This window comes from Cyprinus carpio, unplaced genomic scaffold (assembly GCF_018340385.1).
Source record: "Cyprinus carpio isolate SPL01 unplaced genomic scaffold, ASM1834038v1 S000000169, whole genome shotgun sequence".
NCBI lineage: Eukaryota > Metazoa > Chordata > Actinopteri > Cypriniformes > Cyprinidae > Cyprinus > Cyprinus carpio.
The window spans coordinates 193,398-213,943 of NW_024872920.1; the positions used below are offsets into that span (position 1 = coordinate 193,398).

Here is a 20,546-nt window from a genome sequence, read left to right on the forward strand (position 1 = left end):
AAGTTCTTTATTTTTTGTAATTTAATTCAAAAAAGCAAACTTTCTTATATTCAAGATTCATTGCACACAAACTAAAATATTTAAAGAGGTTTTTTTTTTTTTTTTAATTCTGATGGTTACTACTTACAGCTTAGGAAAATTTAAAATTCAGTATCTCAAAAAATTACAATATTCCATTTTGAGCTTGATTAGTTTGATTAATTTTGAGTATAGAGGTGCATCTCAATAATTTAAAATGTCATGGAAAAGTTCATTTATTAAAGCAATTCAACTCAAATTGTGAAACTTGTGTATTAAATAAATTCAATGCACACAGACTGAAGTAGTTTAAGTATTTGGTTCATTTAATTGTGATTTTGGCTCACATTTGACAAAAACCGACCAATTCATCTCAACATATTAGAATACTTCATAAGACCAAAAAAAAACATTTTTAGTAAATTGTTGGCCTTCTGGAAAGTATGTTCATTTACTGTACATGTACTCAATACTTGGTAGGGGCTCATTTTGCTTTAATTACTGCCTCAATTCGGCGTGGCATGGAGGTGATCAGTTTATGGCACTGCTGAGGTGGTATGGAAGCCCAGAATTCTTTGACAGCGGCCTTCATCTCATCTGCATTTTTTGGTCTCTTGTTTCTCATTTTCCTCGACAATACATTCTCTATGGGGTTCAGGTCTGGTGAGTTTGTTGGCCAGTCAAGCACACCAGCACCATGGTCATTTAACCAACTTTTGGTGCTTTTGGCAGTGTGGGCAGGTGCCAAATCCTGCTGGAAAATGAAATCAGCATCTTCAAAAAGCTGGTCAGCAGAAGGAAGCATGAATTGTTCCAAAATTTCTTGGTAAACGGGTGCAGTGACTTTGGTTTTCAAAAAACACAATGGAGCAACACCAGCAGATGACATTGCACCCCAAATAATCAGAGACTGTGGAAACTTAACACTGGACTTCAAGCAAATTGGGCTATGAGCTTCTCCACCCTTCCTCCAGACTCTAGGACCTTGGTTTCCAAATTGAAATACAAAAACTTGTTCTCATCTGAAAAGAGGACTTTGGACCACTGGGCAACAGTCCAGTTCTTCTTCTCCTTAGCCCAGGTAAGACGCCTCTGACATTTTCTGTGGTTCAGGAGTGGCTTAACAAGAGGAATATGACAACTGTCTCCAAATTCCTTGACACGTCTGTGTCTGGTGGTTCTTGATGCCTTGAACCCAGCCTCATTCCATTCCTTGTGAAGTTCACTCAAATTCTTGAATTGATTTTGCTTGGCAATTCTCATAAGGCTGTGGTTCTCTCGGTTGGTTGTGCATCTTTTTCTTCCGCACTCTTTCCTTCCACTGAACTTTCTGTTAACATGCTTGGATACAGCACTCTGTGAACAGTCAGCTTCTTTGGCAATGAATGTTTGTGGTTTACCCTCCTTGTGAAGGGTGTCAATGATTGTCTTCTGTACAACTGTCAGATCAGCAGTCTTCCCCATGATTGTGTAGCCTAGTGAACCAAACCTAACCCTAACCAGAAGACGATCATCAACCCCCTCCACAAGCGGGTGCTGTCACAGAGTGCTTCGTTCACAAAATATTCATAGAAAGTAGGACTGGAAGGAAAAAGTGTGGTAGGAAAAGGTGCACAAGCAACAGGAATGACCACAGCCTTGGGAAGATTGTCAGGAATAGGTGATTCAAGAACTTAGGAGAGCTTCACACGGAGTGGACTGAAGCCAGAGTCAGCGCATCTAGAGTCGCCAAACTCAGACGTCTTCAGGAAATGGGTTCAGCCATCACATTCCTAGAACCAAGCCATTCCTGAACCAGAAAAAAACATAGAAAGCATCTCAACTGGGGTAAGGAGAAAAATGAACTGGACTGTTGCTCAGTGGTCCACAGTTCTCTTTTCAGATGAAAGTAAATTTTGCATTTCATTTGGAAATCAAGGTCTGGAGGAAGTCTGGAGAGGCACAGAATCCAAAGTCCAGTGTGAAGTTTCTGAAGTCAGTGATGACTCCAGGTTGCCGTGACGTCTGCTGGTGTTGGTATATTGTGTTTTATCAAGTCCAAAGTCAATGCAGTCACCTACCAGGAGATTTTGGAGCACTTTATGCTTCCATCTACTGACAAGCTTTATGGAGATGCTGATTTCATTTTGCAGCAGGACTTTAGCACCTACCCACAGTGCCAAAACCACTTCCGATGATATTACTGTGCTTGATTGGCCAGCCAACTCACCTGACCTGAACCTCACAGAGAATCTATGGGGTATTGTGAAGAGGAAGATAAGTAACATCTGACAAACAATACAAAGGAGCTGAAGGCCGCTATCAAAGCAACCTGGGCTTCAATAACGCCTCAACAGTGCCACAGGCTGATCACCTTCATGCAACGCCATACTGAAGCAGTGATTCCTCGAAAGGAGCCCCAACCAAGTATTGAGTGCATAATTAAACCTACTTTGGAGATCTTATCCTAAATCTTTTTTTTGATTGATCTATAAGAAAATATTCTAATTTTTTCAGATGTACCTGTATGTCCACGAACATGGCATACCTCGTGGAAGTGAGTAGACGTCACTCTAATCTTTCTCAAACGATGCCACACCTGGCACGAAACTCTGCCCTTGTGTAGCAGCTTCTATCCTGTGGGCCATGTTTTGAATGACATCTCCAGAGACTTCAGGTGCAGATGTTCCTTCTCTGATAGAACATAGGCACAGGATGGTGGTTCGAGCCTGTAGCTGTGGATGGGAAGGGAGGGTGAGGCAGGGGCAGATGGGATGTGTTGAAGACTTCCCTCATTGCTGGTGGTTTATGCTGAAATGACAGCACGCTCCCTGCCTGGACAGCTCCAAAAGCAGACTGGACTAACGGGACATCAGCTGACATGCCCATTGTTGTTACCAAGGGTGCAAGTGAAGGGGGAAGTCTTTGTACACCCATCCAGCGCCTTGTAGAGAGAATTTCTGAAAAATATTATCAGTAAAAAAAAAAATAGTATTAAAAGTAAAAATCACTACACCAAACTTCTGCTACAGCATACATAAAATGGGTTAAATGTAAAAACCATACTGAGATATGAAGTAAAGATAATCTCACCTTACACAGTCTTGTTGAATTTCTGGGTTTTCGAAACTCCATTTCTACAACTGGGCCTGGCCTAACACCCTAACATCAGAAACACATTCAACATGGCATCACAATAGCTACAGTATACTATAGACACTATAGAGACTGTGTCTGTTCCCTGAACTAGAAAATACAAAAAACGTCCAAACCAATTTAAGAGCAACAATTTAATTGAGGTTCAACAAATAAAAAACAGATGCAATACGTATAAACAAATGATAACGCTTGGCTTATTGAATATCAGGTCCCTTTCTACGAAAGCACTTTTTGTAAATAATATGATCACTGATCATAATCTAGATGTGCTCTGTTTGACAGAAACCTGGCTAAAAACTGCTGATTACATTATTTTAAATGAGTCTACACCCCAAGATTACTGTTATAAACATAAGCCACGTCCAAAATGTAAAGGGGGAGGTGTTGCTTCAATTTATAACAATGTTTTCAGGATTTCTCAGAGGGCAGGCTTCAAGTATAATTCGTTTTGAAGTAATGGTGCTTCATATAACATTGTCCAGAGAAACAAATGTTAATGATAAATCCCCTTTGATGTTTGTAGTGGCTACTGTATACAGGCCACCAGGGCACCATACAGACTTTATTAAAGAGTTTGCCGATTTTACATCCGAGTTAGTGCTAGCTGCAGATAAAGTTTTAATTGTTGGTGATTTTAACATCCATGTTGATAATGAAAAAGATGCATTGGGATCAGCATTTATAGACATTCTGAACTCTATTGGGGTTAGACAACACGTCTCAGGACCTACTCATTGTCAAAATCATACTCTAGATTTAATGCTGTAACATTGAATTGATGTCGATGGTGTTGAAATTATGCAGGCAAGTGATGATATCTCAGATCATTATTTAGTTTTGTGCAAACTTCATATAGCTAAAACTGTAAATTCTACTTCTTGTTACAAGTATGGGTAGAACCATCACTTCTACCACAAAATACTGCTTTGTAAGTAATCTTCCTGATGTATCCTAATTCCTTAGCATATCCAAAACCTCAGAACAACTTGATGATGTAACAGAAACTATGGACTCTCTCTTTTCTAGCATTTTAGATACGGTTGTTCCTTTACACTTACGGAAGATTAAGGAAAAAAGACTGACATTGTGGTATAATGAGCACACTCGCACCCTAAAGAAAGCAGCCTGGAAAATGGAGCGCAGCTGGAGGAAAACAAAACGTTTTCGTTTCTTTTAGAAGAAAACAAACATAACCTCAGGTATTTATTCAATACAGTGGCTAAATTAACGAAAAATAAAGCATCAACAAGTGTTTACATTTCCCAACATCACAGCAGTAATGACTTTATGAACTACTTTACTTCTAAAATTGATACTATTAGAGATAAAATTGTAACCATGCAGCCGTCAGCTACAGTATCACATCAGACAGTGCACTATAGATCCCCTGAGGAACAGTTCCACTCATTCTCTACTATAGGAGAGGAAGAAGTTGTATAAACTTGTTAAATCATCTAAATCAACAACATGTTTGTTAGACCCTAATCCATCTAAGCTCCTAAAAGAGGTGCTTCCAGAAGTCATATATCCTCTTCTGACTATTATTAATTTATCATTGTTATTAGGATATATCCCCAAAACCTTCAAACTGGCTGGTTGTTAAGCCTCTCATCAAAAAAACCACAATTTGACCCCAAAGAACTAGTTAATTATAGACCGATCTCGAATCTCCCTTTTCTGTCCAAGATACTAGAAAAGGTAGTATCCTCACAATTATATTCCTTCTTAGAGAAAAATGGTATCTGTGAGGATTTCCAGTCAGGATTTAGACCGTATCATAGTACTGAGACTGCTCTCCTTAGAGTTACAAATGACCTGCTCTTATCATCTGATCATGGTTGTATCTCTCTATTAGTTATTGGATTTTAGTGCTGCGTTTGACACTACTGACCACACCATTCTTTTGCATAGACTAGAACACTTTGTTGGCATTAATGGAAGTGCATTAGCATGGTTTAATCGTACTTATATGAAGAGGTATCATATCGATCACAAGTGCAGTATGGAGTACCTCAAGGCTCAGTACTAGGGCCGTTACTCTTCACGCTTTACATGTTACCCTTGGGAAATATCATCAGGAAACACTGTGTTAGCTTTCACTGTTATGCTGATGACACTCAGCTCTATATTTCTTCATGGCCCATCGAAACATACAAATTTGAAAAACTAATGGAATGCATAGTCGATATAAAAAACCTGCCCAAATTGAATAATGCTACCCATATGATTCCATAGATGACAAGTATGTTAATTATAGGACAGGCTGCTCTGTCAATTCTTCGTCATCAGTTAGGAACATATTTTGTGCTATTTGATAGCAACCTTTCCTTAGAAAGCCATGTTTCTAGAATTTGTAAAGCTGCATTTTTCCATCTCAAAAATATATCTAAATTACAGCCTATGCTCTCAATGTCAAATGCAGAAAAGTTAATCCATGCGTTTATGACCTCAAGGTTAGATTATTGTAATGCTCTATTGGGTGGTTGTTCTGCACGTTTAGTAAACAAACTCCAGCTAGTCCAAAATGCAGCAGCTAGAGTTCTTACTAGAACCAGGAATTATGACCATATTAGCCCGGTCCTGTCAACACTGCACTGGCTCCATATCACACATGGTATAGATTTTAAAATCTTGCTTATTACTTATAAAGCCCTGAATGGTTTATCACCTCATTATTTGAACGAGCTCTTGTTACATTGTAGTCCTCCAAGTCTGCTGCATTCTCAAAACTCTGGTAATTTGATATGAACTTGAACTTTGATACGAATTTGAACGTTAGCTGCTACAATAACATTTCAATGTAACGACTTACCCTCGTAATTATCGATGTAGCTGGCGATATACATCTTGAATCCCTTTTCCCATTTGCTGGAGGGAGTGGGGCATGACTTCTTGACGGTCCACATCATTAAAGGTCAGATGAGGTAGGTCTTGAAGACAGCGAGTGTAAAAGAGAGCCATGTTTGCCAGTTGTCAGTCTGTCTGTTGGTTAAGTGAGCTAGAATTACGCTGTCAGTGTAACAGGAAGTTTGTAACTTATACACTTTGTTGGCAAGTGTAAGGCTTTTCTCCAGTGTTCTATTCAGTGTGAATTCTCATGTGTGCCTGTTGAAGTAAAACTCTTAAACACTGAGGGGCAGGTGTCAAAGGTTGTATTGAGGTGTGAATATGTCGAAACTACGGCTTTTTCTCCAGGGAATCCAAGCTAAATTCCTATATTGATTGAAAATTTGTCCACTGTTGGCAGCTGAAGGACTCTTTTAAGTGTGAACTTTCATGTGGGCTTTAAGGTTTCCCAGGTTGAGCAAAACTCTTTCCACACTGTTGGCAGTTGTAGGCTTCTCTCCTGTATGAACTCTCATGTGCCTGTCAATACTTTCTTTACGAGTGAAACATTTTTGAAATTTTTTGTGGGTTTTTGGGTTTTCTGGTTTGTGAATTATCATTTGGACGCTGTTGTTTGTTTGATGAGCAAAAACTCTTTCCACACTCAGGGCAAGTGTAAGGCTTTTGTCCAGTGTGAACAGTCATGTGCCAGTTAAGGCTTCCTTTTTGAGAGAAAACTCTTTCCACACTGTTGGCAGGTGTAAGGCTTCTCCCCAGTGTGAATTCTCACGTGGACGTTAAAGCTTCCTTTATGAGTGAAACTTTTTCCACATTGTTGGCAGGTGAAGGGACCCTCTCCATTGTGTGTTGTCATGTGGGATTTAAGGTTTACACGTTGAGCAAAACTCTCACCACACTTCTGGCATGTGTAAAGGTTCTCTCCATTGTGGACTCTCATGTGAACTTTAAGGTTTACAAGTTGAGCAAAACTCTCACCACAACGAAGGCATGTGTAAGGCTTCTCTTCAATGTGGACTCTCATGTGGACCTTAAGGTTTACATGTTGAGCAAAACTCTCACCACACTGCTGACATGTGTAAGGGTTCTCTTCAGTGTGAATCCTCAAGTGTTTTTTCACCACTTAAGGCTTACTTTATGATGGAAACTTTGTCCACACTGTTGGCATGTGTAAGACTTTTTCTCTAGTGTGAATTCTTATATGCATGTCAAGATTCGCTTTACGAGTGAAACTCTTTCCACAATGTTGACAGGTGTAAGGGCTTCTCTCCAGTAGAAATTCTCATGTGGACGTTAAGGTTTCCATGATGAGCAAAACTCTTTCCACACTCAGGGCAAGTGTAAGGCTTTTGTCCAGTGTGAAGAGTCATGTGCCAGTTAAGGCTTCCTTTTTGAGTGAAACTCTTTCCACACTGTTGGCAGGTGTAAGGCTTCTCCCCAGTGTGAACTCTCATGTGGATGTTAAAGCTTCCTTTATGAGTGAAAATTTTTTCCACATTGTTGGCAGGTGAAGGGACTCTCTCTATTGTGTATTGTCATGTGGGCTTCAAGGTTTACACATTGAGCAAAACTCTCACCACACTGCTGGCATATGTAAGGCTTTTCTCCATTGTGGACTCTCATGTGGTCTTTAAGGCTGATTATATCATTGCAACTTTGTCCACACTGTTGGCAGGTAAAAGGGCTCTCCCCAGTGTGAAATCCTCATGTGGGCTTTAAGGTTAACATGTTGATGGAAACTTTTTCCACACTCAGGGCATGAGTAAGGCTTTCACTCCAGCGTGAATTCTCATGTGCGTGCTAAGACTTCCTTTTTGAGTGAAACTTTTTTCCACACTGTTGGCATGTGTACAACTTATCTCCAGTGTGAACTCTTATATGCACGTCAAGACTTACTTTACGAGTGAAACTTTTTTCCACAGTGTTTTGCAGGTGAAAGGATCCTCTCCAGTGTTGACTTTAAGGTTTCCTTGTTGATTGAAAAGTGAAATAACTTCTTTGAGCTTTTTTTCTTGTGGAAAGACTTTTCAGTCTGCGAACATCTAAAAGATTTTCTTCTAGTTGTGAAATCGTGAAGATTCCCATATTGATCTTTCTCTTCAGTTTCATTCAGTACTTCTTTCTCTTTCATTGGTGAAAAACCACAAATAAAAGTTATCCCCAGTTTAATGGCACAATACAACAGTCATCAAAACACTTAGGTTATGTAATACACAAAAACCAACAACATGTATGCTAGACCCTGTAGGAGAAGTGTCCAAACCCGCTCTGGAGGCCACTGTCCTACTTGCTCCAAAGTACCTGCTGGAAGTTCCCAACTCTAGCCCTTGAAACCCCCTTTCCTTCAGAGTTTAGCTCAAAACCTAATCAAACACACCTGTACATACAAATCAAGGTCTTCTGTATTATTTGAAAGCTAAAGACAGGTGAGTTTGATCAAGGTTTCAGAAAAGGGAACCCTGAGGGCCAGAGTTGAGAAACACTGCTCTTCATATAATATTAACTTAACTTTCTTTAGGTCTTTAAGCTGGCAGTTTAAAAAAGCACAGTTTGACCTAGGAGATATTGTTAATTATAAACTTTTCTCAATTGGCGATGCTAATAATTTAATCACTGATCAGTTAATTGAAAAAATATAATAATAATTTTAAAGAAACTAAAACAGTCAATATATATTGTCATAAAAATGAAATATTTATTTTCTGCACGAACCAGACATTTATATTAGATATTGTGCTGGGGGAAAACTAAACTGAATTACCAGTGTGTGTGAAATGTCTAGACCCCACATGAAGTTGAATGTTTCTTTTAAAAAATATATCAATAATTCATTCCTATGACTTTAATTTGTGGCCATGGCTCATGCTGCATTGATTTCTTCTCTCTTTAAAGTAAAACTATGCATCAAATTAGTACAACGTGGCCATGCCTTAACTTATTTATTTGTTCCCTCATTTTAGTTGTGTTATTAATATTGTTAAAATGTGGAAATTTGAGTGATCAAGCCGCAAAACAGAACTCAAACTGCATATGGCTTAATTTAAATTTGCACGAGAATGAACCTTAGTGGTGGTTCTTGTGAATCTCAAACATGCTGCGTAACACACAAGAATGAACCCTATTGGTTCTCGCACGTTTCCTGCAAATTCTATCCTTCAAATACAATGGTATTTTTCATAACATTGGGAAGACCGTGAAACTGGTTATCATCAGGCTGTCTGCACAAGACACCAACAGCACAGCTGCGTGCAGCAAAGGTTGTACAGGACTGTGTACTTCTTATACAGTAGTGTGTAAGCTGCTTATTCAAACCAATCAATGGTCTGTCCTTCACCGAGCGAGTTCCTTCAGTGTCCTGTCATTACACCGTCGCTATGTTGCCAAGCCATCTGCTTAGAGTCGCGAGCGCGCATCATTGATAATTATTCACATATTTTCCTCAGAACACAAGTTCTGCTTTTGTAATTATCAGCGTACGCACTGTCTAGTGTTTTGTGTACAGTGTGCACACATTGTTATGCCTATTGTAGTTTAAATAATTCCTGATATGCCCATGTTGTGCGTACGCAACTTATATACATCAGGTCCGAGAAGAAGAACCCCCCATCCAAGACCAACTTATGATGATACATTTTACACCTGCTTGACAGAAGAAAGTCACAACAGATGTTTTCTTCAGTTTGAGACTTTGTTTGAACTGCTTGTCACTCACAAACTTTCAGACAGTTTAATTAAAAATTGTTATACATGTAGGTGCCCACTAGCGGTTTTTATTTGCCTGTTATGTGATCTCAACATGTCTGTACACATGGGTCAACCTGCTCCGGTCAAATAAAACCACTTTAATTAGGACACTCATACAAAATATCATATTTCTGTAGAGCTGACATTTGAATAAGGATCAAATGAGGTGAGTTCAGCTTTGAGTATGGTTTCGTCAATGAAAATTATGACTAAATATCGTCCGTCAACGAACCTTCATCACGTGACGAAAACGAGACGAGATGCAACGTAAATGCTGGTCATGTGACGATGACTATAATTAAATGTATAATGCAATATTATTGTTGAATAAAAACAAGACTAAATGTGGTTTACAAAATAAAAACTACGCTAAAATGTCTCTTCATTTTCGTTGACCAAAATGAGACGAAACGAAATGTTATAACGTTATTTCATCTCGTTTAGTCGTTATTATTATTTTGCAGTATTTCTGTTTTCCTGCGTCTGCACTTCAGGGGCTGCATCAGGTCGCTCGGCGCAGACGCGGGCGACATCACTTCCTCAAGCCACAGTCGCGCCATTATTTAGAAGATGACAACAAACAAAGTTCAGCAGGATTTGTACTTCCGCCTGGTTCCGCTGACTGTGAGCGCACCTTCCCAAACGGATGAGGCTTTTATACTTGTCATGTTTGCCGTTGTACTATTCTTTGAAAGGACAGGGGTCGATGCATTGCGAATCGTGAAATGATTCAGCATCGATTCTGAGATTTCCCAAATGCATCGCGATTCTTTCTTGAATCGATTTGGAGCATAGTTTTGAACATCAGATGGCACTCAATGCTTTAGAGACAACCGTACTCTGCTTATTTCCAAATCCTTACACACATTTGAACCTAAAATAATAATTCATAAAATTCGAAAAAAAGTTGAAGCAAATTACAAAGGTGTTCACAGTGGGCTGCGTTTACATTAATCTGGCGTCATAAAAGCATTCTAAGCTGAGGGGAAATTACATGATATACACTAGCGCTCTTTAGCCCTCTTCTTCATGAGCATTTGAGTGTGCAGATAAAAACTAGATTAGAGCGCCATCTGCTGTTAAAATCTAAGCTCAGAATCAGAATCGATGCATTCTGAAAATCTAAGAATCGATCCACGAATTGATTCTGCATCGATTTATCGTCCCAGCCCTAGTTTTCCGTCAAAAAGCACCTGATAGAGTTTAAACTTAACATTAAACTGTTTCTGTTTCACACAAATGTGCATGTTTGGCTAGAATCACCCTGAACTCGTGTGTGTTCATATTTTCCGCGCTCACCCAAGCGGACTTGCAGACACGTCGAGTATAAATCAGTCGTGACACAGAGAAAAGGACAGATGGCCGGCCAGCCCGGGTTCGTCTTTGGGAGAAAAATTAGCAGATTTTTTTACAATTTATTTTATTTTTATTTATTGTTTTTATTTAAATGTATGTGTGTGTACTTTTAACATGTTTGGTTGGTAATATAATAAGATAACCTTGTTTGAAATGGGTTTGGCTAAAAGATAATTTTGGTTTCGTCTGTACTTATAGGTACTTGTACTATATTGACTGGATTACATAGAAGTGCATTACATAAAAGAGACTAAAATAACATTTTCATTGACTAAAACTAGACTAAATATCATCAGTTTTCGTTGACTAAAACTAGACCAGACTAAAAAGAGTACAAACATGACTAAAACTAATAAAAACTAAAATGCCAGCTTCACACAAAGACTAGACTAAAACAGGCAGCAAAAACACAACACTAGAAACTAACCTGTTTGTTGCTCAGTATCTTTCATACTGAAGATTTCTTCACTTCTGGTGTCTTCCCTCTCCTCTTTAATAAAGCCTCTTTGCCTCTTTGTTTGATCCCCAGTCTCTTCTTGTTTCAGACTGAATGCTTCTTCAATCCTGAAGTCTTCAGTCTCCTCTTTAACAAACGTCATCTTTATATCAGTGTGTCACAAGGATCTCTCTGTGTTTGCACACTCTGTCATGATTAAGATGAACAACAGAAAGAAAGAAAAATGAACTGAATCTCCGGGTGTGTCTCAGTCAGCTCCCTAGTTCAGTAGTCAGCACACTAGTAAGGGAGTCAGAGTGAGAGGCACCTGATTAGACAAAAACACTCAAGACATTAATAAAATAACACAATTTATAATTCAAGATGGTTTATTTTTTTTTTTTTTTTAGTATATAATGATTTATTGACCACATGTATCAGACTGCCCTTTAATAAAATATTTTCTATTGGTTAAAGTTTTAATGAAACACGTTTGTGTCGAATTGAATCATTTGATCGTCTGCGAATCATTTGATTCAACTGACTCGGAGTTAAACAGCTCAGTTTCTCCATCTCTGAACTCATCTTTATAAATGAGACGCTACTCGTGTGTGGGAGCGCGCTTATTTACTCACAAAATGACGTTCATATAGTCTAGATAAGGCATTAATATGTTACAGTCAATAATAAACAATCGATTTTCCATCGCTTGTAAACCTTTGAGTTGATTGAAGGTTGTTTAAAGACGCTTTAAACACAGACCTTTCTTCAGTCGAATCACAACAACTGCAGGGCGCGGCCCATACTCATGACGTCACGTCACTGCGACAAAATAAGAGTCCTGTTCACACACTGCTGTCTAAAAATACATCTAGAACATGATATACAAATAATTAAAAAGTTGATAGAAATTCAGAGTTTAATGTATTTGTGGAAAAACATTTAAATGTATGTGACAAACTTAAAAACATTTTATACCAGATATAAATTAGATTAAAATACGAATGTGATTTAGAAATGTTCTAAAGTAATGAGTATATGAGGTTCATAAAGCAGAAGTCATTCTGTTCGTGTTTTTCCCATTTTATAAATGTGGAAAAGTTTATTCGAGTCTATAAATACCTGAAAATAGGTATAAAAATGTCTAAATTATGATTAATGAGATTTATTTCCATTATACCTTTATAATCTTTGAACAGTTATTTACATTATTTAGGTCACTTTTTCAATATCCAAGCCATAAACTGTTGATAAATGATAAGAATTATAGCCACAAGCCGTAGAAAAACACTTATGTTTCAGGGTTAAAGCTAAACTATGCTAACTGTGCGTTCACACCGCCGCCGTCGAGAGCGTCAAAACCCAGCAAAACACAGAACGTTCCCGTTAGTTTTTGGTTCCCGTTTGGTTATTTTTTTGAAAACCAAATACTAACGTTAGGAAAACGTTCTATTTAGGTTATATTTTTTGCAACCATAAAATAATGTTCCCAGAACGTTCCCTTATGGTTATTCTCAGGTTATTTTTAGAACCCTGTAAAACTATCTTTCCAATGAAAACGTCGCAGATGTTAATGTGTAATGACCTATACAGAGCTCTGAAATTCGTTTAATGCAGCGTTTATTAAAATATAGAAATTAGATCAATCAAAACGCGATTTAAATTATAATATTTAGAGAGGTTAGATCGTTGAGTGATATATTTAATCAAAAATTTGTGGGTTTGTTTAGTATGGTCTCGTACTCTATCGCATACGTTGTCAGTGTCGTGCGCTTGCTTAGACCTTTGTTGTAATAAACAGTAAAGTGTGTTCAACTGAATTCAATTTCCGTTTTGTCTGACGGGTATAAAACAAAAAAGGTTAGTAAACCCGCGGCAGCGGTCGCGGCAGCCCTCCTGTTAAGCCCTCCTCGTGTGAAGACCGAAGAGTGTAAAGACCATCGACTCCACCGTGCGACTCCACCGGGCAGGGATACTGGCAAGGAATATAAGTATTGTTTTGATTACTCCTTTTTCCTTCCTTTTTTACTTCTGTTTCAGTTTGTTTCTAATTCTTCTATTTCAGTTTTTATAACACAATGTATCCTAACAACTGCACACTCTGCCTATGTCTTTCCAGATCCCTACGATCACTACCACTCTTTGCAAACCAGCTCCCAGTCACTGCTAGCTAGTGGGTGAAAAAAAATCATACATCAGAAAGCAATAAATTAACAACCTGCACACTCTGCCTATGTTCTATGCGAGTTCCCCGCTAATGACCCACTGATCTATTGTTTCTCATTCAGTCCTGTTACTCCGACGTCGGCGTGGTCTGACAAGAAACGAATTGCCAAAAGAAGAGGCTGTAAACAATGCCAATTTGCATTACTTCTATTATTAGTCAGGTTTTGCGCTTGTGTTCAAAGCTGCACGAGCGCAAAAACACAAACTCCACAACAATCGGTGATTGGTTGGAACACCTGGACAGAGACATGGAGGCTGCCTCAGAAACCATGCTTAGGAGCTAGCACTGAGAATGTGACACCTTTTTTGGGCCCTCTCCATTTCATTTTTTGGTTTTTTTTCTCATTGCTTGCACACAAATTACACAAGTTTGGATTTTAATAGTTCTATTGAAATGTTTACCCTTATTATTGTTACTAGCTAATCTTGTTTGTGGTGTTTTAGATGTTATTGTTAATTTTGTTTATTTGAAAAATTCCGTTCTATTATTATTTATTTTATATAATTAAATTTAAATGTTATTCTATTTGCTCTATTTCATTGGAATTAGGGAGGTACTGGTTTCTGCCTCATCTGGTGTCAATTAATGTTTCTTGGATTGTCAGTGAAAATCCTTTACCAGTCTATTTGCAAGGTATCAAACAGTGTGTGTTCATTGCACTTCACTGAAGCTCTCATTCCTGTTAGCGACATACATGTTACCTACCCTCTTAAAATATATTTTGTACATGTTAAGAACGTCTATCAGGACGTAAAAAAGATAATTAACATACCCATGACACATTTAATAGAGGTAACTTTTTGGATGAAGTTAGTAATAAGGTGTGCTTTGCTCTAAAACCTTCCAACCAAATTTTCGAGGCCCCCAAAGGGTCTAGGGCCGTACTCCCCTAGTAATGCCAATTTGGAGATTTCAAACTTAATCCACCTAGACCTGGATCAAACCAAACACTCTATCTGCTGACTTCTCATTTTCCCACTCCCCACTCTGCTTGCTCATCTTTTGATCTCAACCGAATCTCAACTACTGTTTTTTACTCACTTAAAAATCAGTTGCAACCCCCCAGGACCACTAACTTTTTGGATGAATTAGATGTGCTGCTCTCAACCTTTCCACTAGATAAACCTCACTGCTGACTTCCACACTCTGCTGCCCTTTTGATCTCAACCGAGTGTCAACTACTGTACTCAGGCAACCAACTGGACCTTATTTACACGACACTGCACATCATGTCTGGTTACACTTGCACACCCCAGATCCTCCTCACTCTTAACCTCAACATGGTTCCTGACACGTCACTTACCCCTCCACATGTCATCTTTCGAAGTAACCTACGCTCACTCTCACCCTTCCGGCTATCTGCAATGGTTTCATCTTCACTTCCTTCCCCCAAAACTGTTAGCATCTTTTGATGCTAACAGTGCTACTGATACTTTCTGCTCCACTTTTACATCTTGTTTAGACACTGTTTCTTCCAGGCCTTCCAGGCCAGCCGCACCACCCCTTCAGCCCCTTGGTTATCTGATGTTCTACGCGAACATCGTTCTAAGCTCAGATCTGCTGAAAGGGTTTGGTGCAAATCCAAAAATCCTACTGACCTTAAAGCGTATCAGTCACTCCTCTCTTCCTTCTCTGCTAATGTCTCCACTGCTAAAAGGACATACTACCATAACAAAATTAACAATTCGTCTAACTCTCACATGCTTTTTAAAACATTTTCCTCACTCTTGACTGATGTTCTCATAATGTTGAGCGAAAACGTTCTCATAACAACGTTCTTGTAACGTCTTTATGGTGTTATTTTTACTTGACTGACCCAGATAGCATGTAGTAATCGGCCCGAGCTCGGCTGCCCTGCGGCGCCACCGGCTCAGACTCGGCATCAGTGAGTGTTATCTGGGCCGAGTGTGGCCCACAGCTCGCTGTCGTGCAAGTGTTTGTGATGAGGCTGTAAAGCACTGGCCCGATTTCTGTTCACCATAACTGGCCCAAGTCTGTTTGTAGAGTCCAGCTCCATTCAGTAGATAATAATTTATTACTTGTAGTTATTAATTAATATGTTTTTGTAGTTATCAAGAGAAGTGTCATCGCTGAAGGAAATGCAGACATTACTCAGACACCTGTGAACACTGAGCAGTGCTTGGAATCCAAGACAGTGGATATCATATTTATTATACTTTTCTGACTGAACTAGCAAGGAGCATTAGAGCCAATGAGAAAGTAAGTTCAAGTAAAATGTCTGCATTGACCGTTTCACCGTGTTATTTTCTGCAGTAACTGCAGGGAATAATAACTAAAGAGACCTGATCAACAGCAAGCTTTGGATCTACTGAATGTGTATCCTTCGAGCATTTTATTGCAGTGTTCAATGTTATATTTCTGGATAGCGATGACTGGTGAAAATCTATGTTTTGTCATTTACGTTTTACCAAATCTCTGACTTTTGTTTTTCTGCAGAACTCAAAAGAAGATACTTTGAAGAATGCTGTTAATCAAACCCAACAAGTTTGTCAGGTATGGACAGTATGAAGGGAACTAAATGATTTTCATTTTTTGGGTAAACCCTCTTTAATTAGCATGCTACACACTAAATATTAATCATGCTGGCCACAGCCACTTATTGTGCTGTCATTGCAGTTGGTGCTGTAAATAGTCTGTCAAATAACAGGTACATTGCTACAACATAAATTTAATGTAGTTCACAATGATGCATTACATTAGACTTTTACTAACAGACACTTCCATATTATTTGCTCTTTACAGGTGCAGAAATGAAAGCTCCCAAACATAGATGTCACCGGATTAAGAAGTAGAAAGACATGTTACACCACAACAACCATAAATCCTGAGCGATTTGAAAATGGGCAACAACCGAGGAAAAGTACTCAATGTTTCACTCAAAAATGATCCATGGTAATAGTTCTAAATGATTAGATAAATAAATAAAAGTAAAAAATGTTTTATAATTTTAAAACTTTGCCATTTACTAATGTGTTCAAAACACAAAGTTTTAGTGTCTCTTTACAATAAGGTATCATTAGTTAATTAATAAATGTTGAAATTAACATTAAATAACAATGAGCAATACATTTGTTACAATTTGCATTAGTCTTTGATACTGTTAAAAAACAACAACTGTTCTTTGTTAGTTCATGTTAGCTCTGATCCATTAAATAATGTCAACAGGCACAACTTTTGTTCTTAACAATGTATTAGTAAATGTTGAAATTAACTAGGTTAATATATTCACTACAGTTAACTAAGGTTAATGTTAAGTATTTGTAATGTTAGTTCATGTTGGGTAGGTAACTAATGTTAACAAATGAAACTTATTGTAAATTGTAAAGTGTCACCTGAAATAAATTACCTGTTAAATTTTAGTTTCCAAGTATAAATAAATGCAAGGGTAATTTCGCTAAATGTTATGTTTTATATATATACTTTCTGTATAAAAATGCAAGGGTAATTTCGCTGAGTAATTGCATAGTTTTGTAAATAAATTGTTGTGTAAATAAATTTTTCTCATGCCAACTTAATCTTAAACTTAAACTTAATTTTAAATGAAAGATTAGTGAACAGTAAAGTAATAATAATAATAATAATAAACTTTATTTTATAAAGCGCCTTTAAAGGCAACTTCTCAAAGCGCTGTACACAACAAACAATACAAAGCTCAAACAATAAAAGTAACATCAACAATCGAATGCTAATTTAAAAAAAAATAAGTCTTAAGTCTACCCTTTAAAAAAATGTCGTAGCCCTGTGTATCCCTAAGATCAGGAGGCAGAGAATTCCAAAGAACAGGAGCATATGAAGAAAAGGCCCTGTCACCCATAGATCGTAAGCGTGTTTGAGGAACAACCAACAAGTTGGATTGTGAAGAACGCAGTCTCCGAGTTGGGGTATAGGAAGTTAACAACTCAGATAAATAATAAGGGGCCAAGCTATGCAATGCTTTATATGTCAGCATCATAATTTTAAAATCTACTCTAAATCGGACTGGAAGCCAGTGTAAGGACTCCAAGACTGGAGTGATGTGATTGCATACCCTGGACCCAGTCAATATCCTAGCGGCCGAGTTTTGCACATATTGTAATTTGTTAAGTGTGGATTTAGAGACTCCGGCTAGAAGGGCATTACAGTAATCTATCCTAGAGATGACAAAGGAATTCATTAGCTTTTCAGCTACTGAGAAATTTAGCATAGGGCGTAATCTAGCTATATTTCTGAGCTGAAAAAAGGATGATTTAACTGTACTCTGGACAAAAGAATCAAATGAAAGCCTGGTATCAAAAATAACTCCAAGATTTCTCACTTTAGCTTGAGTAGCCAAAACAGAGCCATCAATAGTCAAGGATAAGGAACCAGCTTTTAAAATTTGATGACGGGGAACCAATAAGCATAACTTCAGTTTTACCACTATTCAGACACAAAAAATTTGTACTCATCCATTCCTTTATCTCAGAAACACAGCCGGACAGAAAATCAACATCAAGATGCTCACCAGACTTTGAGTGTATATAAATCTGTGTATCATCAGCATAAAAGTGATAATGGAGGCCAAGCGATCGCAACAACTGTCCAAGTGGTGCCAGATAAATATTAAAAAGCAGAGGGCCCAGGACTGAGCCCTGAGGAACCCCAGTAAAAACAGGGCTAATCTCAGACCTGAAACCGCCCATGGAAACGAACTGAGAACGGTCAGTAAAATAAGATTTAAACCACTTCAAAGCTGTCCCTGACACACCAAAGTCTTGTTCAAGGCGGGCGAGTAATAGACTATGATCCACAGTATTAAATGCTGCTCTTAAATCAAGAAGGATGAGAATGAAAATTGCCCCAGAGTCAGAAGCCATCAACAAATCATTGGTAACTCTGACCAAAGCCGTTTCAGTACTGTGGAATTTACGAAAACCTGACTGAAGAGGATCAAACAGGTTATTAATTGCAAGATGGTTACGTAGATGAAAAGCAACAACACGCTCAAGTATTTTTGCCATGAACGGAAGGTTGGAGATTAATGATTAATGATTAAAATCCTCCAGAGTAGCATTTTCTTTTTTTGGTACTGGGGTTACAGCAGTTAATCTGGGCCATGACCGGCGCACTGTGCACTTCAGTGTCGGGCCGATTCCGGCTCGGATGTGGCAGTGTGGGTTTTAAGATGATAGAATGGAATGTTTCTATAACGTTCACATAAACCAAGAAAAAACTTTCTTACATTAAAAAAATGCAAATTTCAAACATTTAACGAACATTCACTAATAACATTTTCTTTACGTTTTTAGGATGATAGAATGAAATGTTTCTATAACGGTCACATAAACCAAGAAAAAACGCTTCCTAATACATAAAAAAAAAAAATCTAATTTTATTTCAAACATTTACATTTTCTTCGTTTTTTAGGATGATAGAATGGAACGTTTCTATAATATTCACCAAGAAAAAACACATTTTCATAAAAAAAAAAATAAAATTTTCATTTAACGAATGATACTAATGGACATTTTCAAGATGATAGAATGGAACTGTCACATACATACACCAAGAAAAAAAGGCGGCCACGTTCTTGAAAAAAAAAAAAAAAAAACTGGACATTTTAAACATTTAAAGAACATTCAGGTAATTCAGGTAGTGAGCAGACCAATGCTGTACAAAGTGACTGGTGCACAGACTGGGTTCAGAGTTCAGTGTTGCATGGGGAAAAGTGGGGGAGGGAGCCAGCTTTCCTGACAGCCTGAGCTGTACAGATTTACTTGTGTATGCTGGTTGTGGCCTGGAGACTCTGCAGTCTCCTCCCTGATGTCAACAGACTGTAGAAGCTGAGAGACGGGTGTGTGGGGTCACCTGCGATGCAGAGGGCTTAACGGGTGAGACGGGTTCCATAAATGTCCTGGAAGGAGAGGAGGGAGACACCAATGATCTTCTCAGCTGCTCTCACTATGCGTTGAAGGGTCTTCCAGCAGGACGTGTTGCAGATGCCATACCACACAGTGATGCAGCTAGTCAGGATGCTCAGTTCAAATGCTGAGCATCTGAACTGAGGTTTGAATATGTTCAAACCTTGAACATATTCAGAAGTAAAATGCAAAACACATCAGAGCAGCAGTAATATTAATGCAAAACCATCCTGACAAATTCTTTTTTTTTTTTTTTTTTTTACTCTCAATACCTGAAGTATATTAGAGTATGCAAGATAACACTTTTACTCAAAGGATAGTTCAGCCAAAATTGAAAATTCTGTAATCATTTACTTACCCTTAAGTTGCTCCAAGTTTGGAATTTTTATTTTTGGGTGAACTATCCCTTTAGTGAAGTTTTTAAATATGACTAGTAGTTTTTTCTATGTGTTGTTTGTATTTACTAAAAGTAGTTTACTAAAGTATCTCAATATTCCTTGTACTAATTACATTGTCATAGCTTTAAACAATTTCTCTTTTTCTTCTTTCCCTAAATCAGACCAGACCCCTGTACTGCAGGATAAAGCTGAATGTGGCAGCACTGGACAGGTTTTTTTTAGTTTTCGGCTGAACAGGGAGGCCCTGACAGTGCTACTGGATCTTCAGAGAAGGGCCACAATCCAGACCCTGAAGTTTCTTTTCTGTCTGCTAGTGGTACATCATACAGGTGGTCTTCAGAGTGTTTGACATGTGCCTCATCCACAGCATTGTCCTCCGAGTCGCTGAGGAGGTGCTGGTCATTCACCAAGAGATTCACCTCCTGAAGAGCCCAGAACACATGGAGGCAGGGCTGGGCTCAACCTGATGTTGTTTTTCTGATGTT

At 38.2% G+C, this 20,546-nt stretch overlaps 1 protein-coding gene and 3 long non-coding RNA genes across 4 annotated transcripts; 1 reads left to right on the plus strand and 3 right to left on the minus strand.

Moving 5' to 3' along the window:
* Nucleotides 1–2,780: 2,780 nt before the first annotated feature.
* LOC122142818 lies at nt 2,781–6,222 on the minus strand. Its single transcript, XR_006158802.1, has 3 exons — nt 5,969–6,222; nt 3,091–3,159; nt 2,781–2,957 (listed from the first exon to the last, which is right to left on the minus strand). It is a non-coding gene; the product is annotated as an uncharacterized LOC122142818 (long non-coding RNA).
* Nucleotides 6,223–6,694: 472 nt separating this feature from the next.
* LOC122142809 (gastrula zinc finger protein XlCGF49.1-like) lies at nt 6,695–7,024 on the minus strand. The gene has a single exon (XM_042753872.1). It carries the CDS (start codon nt 7,022–7,024, stop codon nt 6,695–6,697), a length of 330 nt encoding a protein of 109 aa, XP_042609806.1.
* A 995-nt stretch (nt 7,025–8,019) lies between these two features.
* Nucleotides 8,020–12,336, minus strand: LOC109063498. Its single transcript, XR_006158803.1, has 3 exons — nt 12,299–12,336; nt 11,528–11,836; nt 8,020–8,124 (listed from the first exon to the last, which is right to left on the minus strand). It is a non-coding gene; the product is annotated as an uncharacterized LOC109063498 (long non-coding RNA).
* A 3,607-nt stretch (nt 12,337–15,943) lies between these two features.
* On the plus strand, nt 15,944–16,622 carry LOC122142821. Its single transcript, XR_006158808.1, has 3 exons — nt 15,944–15,983; nt 16,221–16,277; nt 16,527–16,622. It is a non-coding gene; the product is annotated as an uncharacterized LOC122142821 (long non-coding RNA).
* The last annotated feature ends 3,924 nt before the right edge of the window (nt 16,623–20,546 follow it).